General features: G+C 30.8%; 1 protein-coding gene across 1 annotated transcript in view; it reads right to left on the bottom strand.

Annotated features, from left to right (window-relative positions):
• Nucleotides 1–3,255: 3,255 nt before the first annotated feature.
• LOC124358124 (disheveled-associated activator of morphogenesis 1) overlaps nt 3,256–12,476 on the bottom strand; it is a 131,912-nt gene continuing 122,691 nt past the window's right edge. Inside the window, 1 exon segment of the mRNA XM_046810417.1 lies at nt 3,256–3,555. Coding sequence (XP_046666373.1) covers nt 3,256–3,555 — 300 coding nt within the window.

Genomic DNA, 12,476 nt, shown 5'->3' with positions numbered 1-12,476 from the left:
TCAACTTCAATGACCTAGAGGTGAAGAATTCGCGATACGAACCGGCGCGTGCCGATAACGAAACGTAAACAATAGTAGCGACCTCGCGGGCTTATCTAATTGTTATTTAATTGAGGTCAATTGCTTTTTAATTGGGGTCAAGGTTATCTGGCACGTGCTTATCTTAAAATATGCGGAAATGTCAAAGGTTATCACTGATAAGGACCCCCCGCAGAGAGATAACAGGGGTCAAAGGTCCTGTCCCAGAAGCTACATTTTATAACTACTGTTTAAAAATATGTATCCACGATATTTTAAAGGATTGAGGCAAAATATTTCAGTAACGTTTGAAAAACAAAGGACGATACATTTTACTATTATAGTCGTTTTCTAATCATGTGTTTATACTGTACTCGTCAATATACAATTACTAAGCATCAATGGTCAACACAATTATAACGGATATTTGCCTTTAAAGCGTTCCCCATTGTAGTTTTTTTTGTTAAATAAAAAAACTCACGCTTTATGGTACAGTGTAACCTAGTTAAATCGGACTAGCCGAGACTGTGGCAGATGCGTTACAACGAAAATCTGGGTTAAGCGAGAATGTTTAAAAAATAAAGAAGAACGTATACAAACAATACAATATTTGTTTATAGCGGAAACACTTAAAATACATATCACGATAAAGTATAGTACGCTATAAAAAGTTTAATTTTTCTGAAAGAATGTTGTTGATTGAAGTTGCGTCAGCTTTGAATGCTGTTCCCGTGCCAGCGGGCACACATCCTTTTCAACATAAGAAGCTCGGCCGGTGCTGTCTCTTGTTGCTGAAAGTAAACCATTAGCTCGCCCAAATGAGATGCTGCTTCTGCATGGCTTATAACTGGGATATTTTCAGTGTTTTCTTCGCGACAAGTCGAAAGACATGTAATTATTTAGCTCTACGAATAGTCTAATAATAAACAAATATGCGCCCCACGCTTGGCAGTCTAGGCGGACGAAAACATTATTTAAAATTTTCCTGAACAGAACCGGGTTATCAGGAGATCCGATTTAAAGAGTTCCGAATTTTATTTACAATTATTGCTCTAACAAATATAATACGGAAGTGCAAATAATCAATTGATTATAAATTAATTAATTTGTATACTATAAATTATAGGTCATAGTTATAAAGTGTAAAATGAAGTTCATAGTTTTATGAAAATAAAAATTTAAATTGTATTCACATATGTTGGTTGTACTAACCTAATTACGGTATATCCTTTCCGATTTTGTAATCGATTGTATGTACTATGTTTATACCGATAATAAAACATTAAAGCATAACATAAATAAATTATTAGTACACTATATTGTTTCTAATGATATTGTAACACTTGTTAAAGTCAGCTGAAATCTGATAGAGTGCCTGAGAAATGTTTTAACACTCTTTACGCCATAATGCCAAATACAACTGCTTTGGTCTCAACGAGTTCTATTTATACAGTAAAACAATTTAACTTGCCCAGTTTATAACTCATTCAAAGTTATGACTCATTGTTATGTGGGTTGAGAGTTGGTATGTGGGTTTAGTGGGAGGGATGTCTTGGTTTGAGAGGAGGATAAAGAGCTTCACAATTTATTCTTTGCTATGAATAACGTCACTCGTTTTCAGTAGAAAATAATTGTATAAATTACCTTTCTTTTTAAGTGGATACAGATTATACAGATTATTAAGATAGAGGTTGATTAAAAAGTAATAACCTCAACAAGACTTCTTACGTTTTTTACGCCAATAATATAGTAGTAGAACTTACTGAACCGATTTCTTTGTACAGAGTTGTGTACATTTAAGTAATTTGTGTACACCTAAGTATTTAATCAGCTGTTCTGTAAAGAAACTTGATTTTTTTTAAACGCATTTGAAAGCTGTACAGTTTGGACAATAAGAGCAAAATTTATACCGTATGTTTCGCTTGGTAATGGAACAATTGTTTCTTTTTCTAACATTTTATTTCAAAAAGATTTACCCATACGTCTATAAGCCACATTCTTGAAACAAACGGAAGTCTATAACGAAGATACAAATTTAAAATCTTGTATTAAACCAAACATATTTTTAATGTTGTATGATGCTTCTAACATCAATAAAAAACCAAATACTGAGATTAAATAACTCCACTCTGATTATATAACAAATAATTTCATACTATGCAATAAAAGTTATATTAAATGTATGTGGTTAATATCAAATAAATCATTGGATTTATACTAAACAAAGCATGGTATTTACAAAGTATTTATTCCACTGATTTACAATAATAAATACAAAGGTATTTTAGTAATTTAAGTGCAATGTTTAAAGAATTAAATATTGGAGCATAAACCCATGAGCAAAAGGTGAGAAATTATTTACATGTTTTACACTGGAAATATTTTATATACATCACATAATCTGTGAAAATAGAATGTTAGTAATCTCCAGTGGTTGAAAATGTCATTTTTACAAAAAATATTTACACATATATACACTGTGTTTCTAAGTATTCTAAAAAATTAAACATGCGTTGTAATATAAAATAACAAATTACTTTTTGTGTAGACTGTAATAATAATGATATTTAAAACTAAGTAAATTGTTTTAAATACAATTCTTTAGGTTTTATATTGTTAGTATAAAAAATAACGATCGTTATATTGCTTATCTTATTAAAGGTTCATCTTAAGAGTTGGCTGCTTAGGTGGTTAACTTGATTTTACACCGATAACAATAAAGCATTATTGAACTTATAAAAGTATGACGTAACTTATTTGACGGTGCAGAGTTGGGGGATATTACTCATTTAAAGATAATTTAATTAATACGCAAATAAAACTATTTCTTACTGGTTAATAAGAATATGTTAAGAGTTTCGTACGCTTCAGTTAAATATGCAAAGAATATGAAAAAATATCACATATTATTAATTTCTTTAAATGAGTCATTGACTTTAAAAATAAATCCAATAATAACGGCGTAAAAGTCTGAAACACGTAAACGTAGTCCTTTACAGATTTCAATTCATATGAACGCCTAACTGTACGACCTGTGCTTGTGAAATCCTAAAGTGTTTATAAGCACAATTCTTCAAGCTCGGTGTTGCTGGCCTGCCTGACCACGGTGGAACTCTTGTTGTGGAACACGTACAAGTCTTTGGCTCTGGAGGAAGCGCGGCTGTACTGTGCGGCACCGTTGTGTGACGTGGCTCTGTACGACCTGTGCTCGAGATATGAGCACTAATTCTAAAGAGTTCATAAGCACAATTCTTCAAGCTCGGTGTTGCTGGCCTGCCTGACCACGGTGGAACTCTTGTTGTGGAACACGTACAAGTCTTTGGCTCTGGAGGAAGCGCGGCTGTACTGTGCGGCACCGTTGTGTGACGTGGCTCTGTACGACCGTCTCCAGTCGTATCCCGGACTGTGGGAAGAGTGCACGGAGCCACGGCCGCCCAGATATGTCTTCTCCAAGTCAACACTGTCACCTCCGCTTCCCGTCATCCACTTCCTCTGGTGAAACGGAAACCGTTGTTTGAACTTTCGCTTGAATGTCTCCTGAAATAAGCATATACCATATGTATGTAAACATGAAATTTTAAACTGAAAAGGTTACTTATTTTTTAAAGTTTTAAGTGTGAATTTATTTTGAATTATTACTTTACATTCTGTAATAAAAACATTTAAGTTTATAAATTATTTCACAGCAAATAAATGTTTGTAAGTATTTTAATAAGCTATAACTTTTTATATATTAATGGTGTTAATACAATTTTAAGATATTAGAATTTAATATAATACATTTTAAAGTTGATGTCAGTATAGTTGTTTATCGGTTTAAGGACAAAATTCTATTGGTTTTTTTGTTTTAATCACAGTTTTGACACACAACCAGTGTTTACTGTTCTATTTGTTTTATTCGGCTGTTTTTCCATGATCAGTTAACACAGTAGTTAATTTCAGAGTATAGTAGTAATGTATAAGCAGGAACGCAGTTATTGCTCCATGATTTATGCTTTACGTTTTATTTCAAAGTTGAATTGAAACAAGGTTTGAGATGTCTGAGGAATAATTCTATAAATTTTAACTAAAGTTATCTAACCTCAGTACGGTATTATAAATTTCAAGTGTTTGCTCTAGGAGGTTTAATCCTTCAATTATAATACTGTTATAACTCAAAAATACCTACCACCAGAGTTAACTCACCAGTATTCTTTTTTTTTACTTACAACTACAAGCTGAGATACCTCTCATTGCACATAGCTAAAATCTTTGCGCTTGCTTCAGTGCGGATGATAAGGCCATTCTAGTGCCTTATCCCCACTCAAGTGACAAGATCACTACCTCCAGAAAGGGAACAACAGTGTGGTTCATCCAGGCCACTAGTACCTCAGTGCCACTCAAGTGACACGATCGCTACCTCCAGAAAGTGAACAAACAGAGTGGTTCATCCAGGCCACTAGTATGTACCGTTATTGTAGTACATATGTTATATTTCTTTGGAGCTAATACTTTATAAATCAAAACAACTTTTCGGAAATACTTGATTTATTCCGAATTAGAGTTCACCAAAATTTTAACAAAGTTTACAAACTTTAGATTTGATTTTCTTCAAAAAATTTTTACAATCGATCAAATCTAATTAAGAGTCTGATAAAAAAAGAATTAAAATTAAAATGAAACTAAAAATGTATACTTCTCCAAAAGGTTTAAATTAACAAAATAAAATAAAAGGTTCTCTTCTCAAAATATTAAAAAATCAATATAACACAAAACTTGATATTAACTTTACGACCAAAAATTTTAATTCACAATACTTCAAAAATTGAATTAATTCTCAGACTCTGTAATATGGAAAATTTTACAAATTTAATCACAACAGTATAAAATAAAAGATATTAACTAAACGCTGGTACGGGACTTACTACTTTGAAGACTATGGAGGCTGATAGGAAACTAAAAAACGCACTAAAGAAAATTAAAACTTAATTTAAATTTACACCCGATTAAAAGAATTACTCTAGATTCCAAACTATATGATTAGAGGAAGAACCACCGCTTCTCTACTCGACGTCTGCACCTTCTCGTTGTGGCTTCAAGACTGCGCTCCCTCTCTCCACCCAACAGGTTCGGAACGTATCACCGTAGATAACACGATCAGCTGATTGACCGGTCTCGAACCAACAAACAATGTCCACGCACCGCGTCTAGTTATCAAAGAGCCTACTTCCTACCGCGATTCAGCATAAATAATTACGACTACGGTACAAGTACCTCAGTGCTATTCAAGGAAAAAAAAAATAAAAGTGACCAACGCATACCTAATGGAAATTTTCCTACTCTATAGAAAAATTACAATATCCCGTTAGCCAGTATTATATTTACCTACACTAATAGTTAAGTTAGGCACTTCTGGAATTTATATAGGGATTTTACCTGATGAAGATAGTACAGCAATTTTTACCAGTTCTTGATACTTTGACGTTAGATTCTTTTTCCAAAAAATACGATAGCATGTGATTTTAACACTACCGTGTATGAAAATTGATTTATTGCATGGAATATACATATGTATTATTGCTTATTGGCATATTATCTGAGTAGCTTTCATTGAAAGTTAAGTGATTAGCAATTTACAGCACGAGCAGAACAATTAGCCAAAGTGCCACTCCCAGTTCGTTAAGCTTGCGGCTACGTGTGGAATTTATAGTAATTAGATTCAACCGATTTCATGCATAACTGACATTAGTTTTTGAAATCTCCTAAAGCTACTGAGTTTTTTTAATTTTTATTTTTATCATAGAACGCTGATTACCTTATAACTACACATTGGCCAGATACGAAAGATTTTGGGACTGTGGTAATAAACAGCCAATGTTATCTTAGTTTAAGTGAAATTTTCAGATACACTATAAACAGGACGATATGATAGTGCAGGCCAAATAATAAGATGATACTGACGGTATCAGGGTAACATTCATGTCTTCATAATAGAAAATGTTTAAACGAAATTAAAACAATAATGATTCAATATATAATATATCGTTCAGTTCTCTACTGGGAAATAATGATGAAGGGTGCTTTGTATGAATTAAATAAGAAGTGTTGTTCATAATAAACTATCAATCCTAATTTCCAAACACTTCATGGATCGGAACATTTACGTATTATTTTTAATTTTAGGTTTTAGTATTTCAAATCTAAACTGTATGTGATAATTATATTTAATCGTAGTAATATTGCAAGGTAGACTAGTAAAAAACTTTATAAATATAAATTTTACAAATGTAAACCTGAAGTTAGTAAACAAAATTTATGATTGATCTTTAACTAGCAAATAAATAACTGAATACTGAAAATTGTAATAGCCGACTTAAACGGTATTAAATATGTAAAGCAGGTTCCTGCAGGCGCAAGATTGGAGCAGAGTTTCTTCGATGCGATTTATCCTGTCAAAGCGTTAATTTGTAGGGCCGAGCCTAATATTATTGATACAGTGTGCACACACTCGTAGTACTGGTATAAGTTTACTATAAGGAGATCTTAACAAGCAGAGTAAGAATCACTTTATACATCACAAGGTTGATGTTTATTGATGATGATAAGGAGCTCAAGCCCCAAATAGGATGTTAACAAGCAGAGTAAGAATCAGTTCATACATCACAAGGTTGATGTTTATTGATGATGATAAGGAGCTTATGCCCCAAGTAGGATGTTAACACGCGTTATCTCCCATCGTATTCGAGTTCCGGCGTTGTTAATATTAAGCATGCAAATTTATTTAGATGCATTCTGAACAATGTAATTAAATTTATCTGAACCGTAACATTAAACAATTTTGAAAAATTCATTGATGTTAACAATATAATAGTATATAACCAAAGTCAAACGAATAACTTAAGTTCTCTTTAATAACTCTTTAATAACTTAAGTTATTAATTAATTTTAATTTAAGAGTTTAATGTTAATAATACTTTTAATTTTCTTGTCTAGATACTATCTTGTGTCTTTTCTATATTATTATATATTATTTATTAGTTATATTTATATTCTGTTCTTTTTAAGACTAAACAAAGGTTTCAGGAAAGGTTGAAATAAGAAGTGTTGTTACTATCAAGCTTAATTTATGCATTTAAGACTATACGTGTAAACAAATTTAAAATAGTGATTATATTATTTGAATATATGGGCGTACTGTCATAAAACATTGTTTAGAAAGAACATTTAATTATATAAAACAGGTTCTTTCAATCTATACTATTGTATAACAATCTTTTTCTTTTTCTATTAATCTGGTTTTCCTTGGACTTATACGATATATTAAGAGTTATTATTCTATTTGGGGAGGACACGAATGCAGTAAATCAGAGATCATTATAGTCGGTGCAGCAATTCTTGAGTTATAAAAGTGTAACCAACCCGAATTTTTTCATGTATATATGCGTTAAATTTATGTTAAAGTAAAATATTTGTAGATACTGATTTTTCCTACACAAGTACAATATATCTAAAAAAATACTAAGCAAAGGCTTCAATTTACCCTGAATTGTCGATCGACTAAGAATGCCATATAATTTACAGTAGGACAGAATCTGAATAGGCTACACCCTTCATATGGGACCCAGTTACGTGTAAAATCATATGATTTTCAGAGTAAGAATTTTTAAAATTGGAAATCTCAGTGTGTTTTATATGCTTCTAACAACTTTCTGAGCTGTTTCTGAGATAAATGATTGATTTTGGACATGCAACGATTCTGTTCAGTATGAGTTTGACATATTCACTGGTATTTTCCTTTGTTTCTTCACATTCGTGCATTTTAGCCTAATTTATAGGTTTTGAGTCCTGAAGAAGAGGAAAAATAAAATTTCTAGAAACTTTGTGTACCAGTTTATGCAATCAAACCAAAATTGACCGAAATCCTGTTAACTATATTCATCATCAATAATGAACTCTATATTGTGAGTACCTGCTTTCAATCAATGAAATAGTTATGATAAAACATTTAACTCTGGACGAATTTTATTTGCCAACGCAATAAACCTGCTAACTCCAAGTGAAAATCACCATCGGGTATATTACTTTTGCCATAACTGTAATATATCCAAGAATAGCCTAGTGGATATTGGTGATCTTTGAAAGAAGTTCCATCTTCAAACTTTTCCTTTAATAACAGAATACATAGTGTAAATATTACTATTGTGTGAAACATCCAAAGGCTATACTATGTCTCTTTTGGCACAGTAGAAGATGTTACAAGTCTGATTCTTTAACGTGGTTATTCGTTAAGAAAGTAAGTATTTAATTTATTTTTATTTGTATATTGAAATGCTAACCAAAAGTAGAATAACAGCAAGGGTTCTTTATTGAAGTGAATAAATTAAAACTATATCATTTAATAAAAAAGAAATAATTTATTTAGATTATTATTATATCTTTAAATTATCATACTTTTTTGTGAGTCATACTTTGTATAGCTTGTAAATTAATCATTGTTTAGTTTATAAAATTAAAAATATGGTAAAATATGCTTTTAGATTTGTACATCACGAGTAAGAACTTTTCAAATCACAATTTTACCATTCTTAAGGAGAGATATAATCCTTTTATATTACGTTAAAAATAATAAACTTCATTTCTAAGTAATTAAAAATAAAGTAGTAATTAAAAGTAAAGTAGATAAGCTATTTTATATGACAGTTATTTTTTTTTAGATTTAATAAAGTATCGGTATTTTTGGAGTCCAAAGTTATATTTCAATGAAACCCTTATACACCTTAGACTAATAATGTTCTTTTGCAGAAAAATAAGGGAATGAAAAAATACATTTATTTATTATAAATTTAATGATAATTTCATGTAATGCACCAATGTTTACAAATTAATATGGTACAGCCAACTGAATCATTCTCCACTTTAAACTGAAAGCTACAACGTTTATTCATGTTTAGGTAAGTTGTCATTGAATTTTTGAGGTCTATTAAGTGCCTGGATGTCTTCATACTTCACTTTAGATAAAAGTGACAGACCTGTAAAAATTAAAAGTAAGATAAAATTAAAATCGTCATTTTCTGTCTGCAATAAATTAATTTGTGTTTTTTTACGTTATAACAGTAAAACACAAAACACCTAACATGAAAAGTGTAAAAATCTCGCTATTTGCCTTCATATTTCTCATCTAGCTGTAAGTTTACTTTTTTGTTGGGCAATTTCAAAAACTTAATTATCTATATACTTTTTAAGTTCTTTCCCAAACTTACAAATTGTCCATATTACACGTGTTTAGATAGGCAGTTACACACCGAACACGAAAACCGTCAAATAAGGATCCTCCACTGTGATCTCAATGTTGTTTTTTATATCTAACTTTGTATTTATGAAAAAATTATTTAAAACTCTTTTTAAATCCTTTTTTTAGTCTGGAACTAAATTTAGTAAAGTACTTTAATAGTCAGTATTGTGTAAACCAAGTCTTCCCCTCATACGAAAAAAATAACTGGATCTAGAATATGTATCTATATAATTATAAATCGGTTACATAATAAGTAGATGGCCAGATGTTTTTACAAAGGCAGAAAACCATTACATTTATATATAATACCCTACGAAAATAGAGATGTTCCTGTTTTAGGTACTAAAATAATAACAGGCATTATATTCCATAAGCCAAATCTGTATAGTTAAATATCATATAATCTGTGATGTTCATATTTAGTTATTTTGTAGGTTTTATGCCCAATGATGTTTATTTTCATCACAGTTTTCAATAAAATTGTACATAATTCAATAAATAAAATTTATATCAAATATACTTCTAACAGCCAATTTTTCCTACCACAATTTTACCGACGCTACCAAACTTGATGAAAACAAATATAACCTCGGGGCAAATATGCGAGTCTTAAACAAACACGTCTCAGCCTGAAAAATATACTCTATTTTTACAATACGTTCCGTTTAAAAACGGTATGTATTCTATAATATAGAATATTCTCTGCTTAATAATTAGCAAAAATTGTTATTTCTTCATTATATCTAACATAAATATCTATGCTATTATGAATGATGATTTTTTATCAAATAGTAATAAGTCCGTGTGCACCCGGCCATCTTGCTTCTATACAATTCAAAAATAGATTAAAATCAGAAAAAGTAATATACGCAATGTTTACACAGCCTTTTGTCATTTGGTACATTTAGAACGGATTATTATTAAAACTAATGCAGTCAGGCAAAGTTTGCATTTAAAATGTAAAGAAATACAGATTGTCTATTCAATATAAATCCATATCTTATGGATATTTATTTAATTTTAGAGCCCGTGATATTTAATCATTCTAACCTTTTTTTAATTAACATGCAACATGATTTAAGTCTATATGCAAAATTTTAGCTCAATCAAATACTGAAAAGTGGTTTAATTCAACGACACATTTTTGCACTATGACGTTAAACGTAAAGAGAGAATTTCCAGGCTAATATTAGAAATTGAATTAAGACTTATCCAAATAGTTTTTATATTAACATGGTTTTTTCTGATATATTCCATAACTCTATAATATCAAATTAAGAATGTACAGTTGCGTGAGTTTTAATATTATTATTTTACGTTAGATCTCACTCAATTTGCTCTAATCCATATACTACGACATTCTATCGTTATTGATACTGATAGTCGAAGCATATCCGATGTTAGTGATGGTTATTGGAGGCTTCCAGTACCCTGTATTATACATTACATTTCATTATTAATTAAAACAATTTGTTCGTGAACAGTGTACACATGTTGTTAGTGAGATAACAGCTGCCATTTACAAATTGTTCCACAATACGTGTCAGGCGTTTGCAGAGGAACAAAGCAAACTGGTGTTTCATACCCTCTCGTTGCTGTCGAGACATCACTGCTTTAATCAACTGGGGGCTTAATCATTTAATGTTTAGTTAAGGAGGGCGCGATATTTGTCAGCAATATCTATAGACTCTGTCTCAATGAGAGCTTGTGTTCTGTTCTATGCTGCATTATGCTAGTGTACTGCAGTTGCTACGAGAGTGTATTAATTTGATGTTAAAAAAGAAAACAAGTTTTAAAATATCAATGTATATCTTAAGCGTAGTGCAAAAATAATAAATGTAGCTCTGTTTCATAACTAAGAGAAATAGCGAGGTGGGAGTGTCCGCGTACACATGTCGCGTAACAGCATTCTCTTAGGATAGGATCAGGGACATCTTATTTAAGGGGATAATGATCAAACCCAATGGTTCCTACATGCAAGTAAAGCGTCATGCTGAATTCGAGCTCCATTGCTTAATCTTGAGGAATTGCAAACCCTTTGAGTGATACGGTTCCCTGATCCTCAGCTAATTATTTATAAAATAGTGTTTTAATCGTTATTACAGTTTAGTAAAAAATTGAGTTTAAAATCTGTTATAACCTACTATGTCACATCCATGAAATTTTTCACCTAATTTAACGTCTTAAGCTAGTGTTTATTTATTCTTACACAGTTACAGTTCTTAGTTACACAATTTAGTTACACAATTGTTACAGTTTTATGTACTGTAAACATAAATATCACAAAAATATCTAAATTCGTTTTAAAGAGTTGCGTCTACTTCAAACCAGCCAATTAAAAATATACTTTATCCATAGAGTTTATACTAAATAACGAGAGTAAAAATTGATATTATATTTTCATAAGATGCTATTCAAGGACATGGTCGCAGTCACATATTCTTCAATTAAAAATTTTCTGATACACATAATAATATTAATTTAATGTGTTTTAGTATATTTTTTCATCACAGATCTAATAACTGTCTATTGGTTTTATTATAGTTTTATGGAATTAAATATCCATTGCTTTTAAAAAGGGCTATGTTATTTCATACTTTATTTTATAATACTAATGGAAACACTAGAGGGAAGTTTATCTGTGAAAAAAGTTGTTTTGAGAGCTGGGTTATTACATAAATTAACCAGTTCTTTCTTTGAAAGGATGAGGTTGTCGTTAGAGACAGAAGGATTTATGGTGGGGACATATAAACACAGAGCACGTTCACATCTAAGCCTCATGAATGTGGGGAATCTATCTGAGACAGACCACGTCTACACTTCTCTACACCAAATATAACGGCCGCCTATTGTTAATTCTGCAAATTGTGTATGGTGCTAATTCATCGCTCACTGTTCCTACCATTTTATTACTTTAACTTGGAAGTTAGCTGAAACACGATCTTAAATGTCACATTCATATTCAAATTGTTGAGCTTGCTGTTTAAATAAAGTTTTGTATTATCAAATAAAAGTTCAAATGATAAAAACTATGATATTGTTATGTAGAATTTTTAGATAAATGCAGTACAGCTCAAAAAGACAGCAACAAATTAATTTCTAACATTTATTAATGTACGTCATGATTTCATATAATCTAAAAGCTAATTACAAAGGCAAGAAAAGATACCGAGTTTTAATATGTTAA

Source organism: Homalodisca vitripennis, chromosome 3 (assembly GCF_021130785.1).
Source record: "Homalodisca vitripennis isolate AUS2020 chromosome 3, UT_GWSS_2.1, whole genome shotgun sequence".
Lineage (NCBI taxonomy): Eukaryota > Metazoa > Arthropoda > Insecta > Hemiptera > Cicadellidae > Homalodisca > Homalodisca vitripennis.
This window is presented reverse-complemented; position numbering and strand designations above follow the sequence as displayed.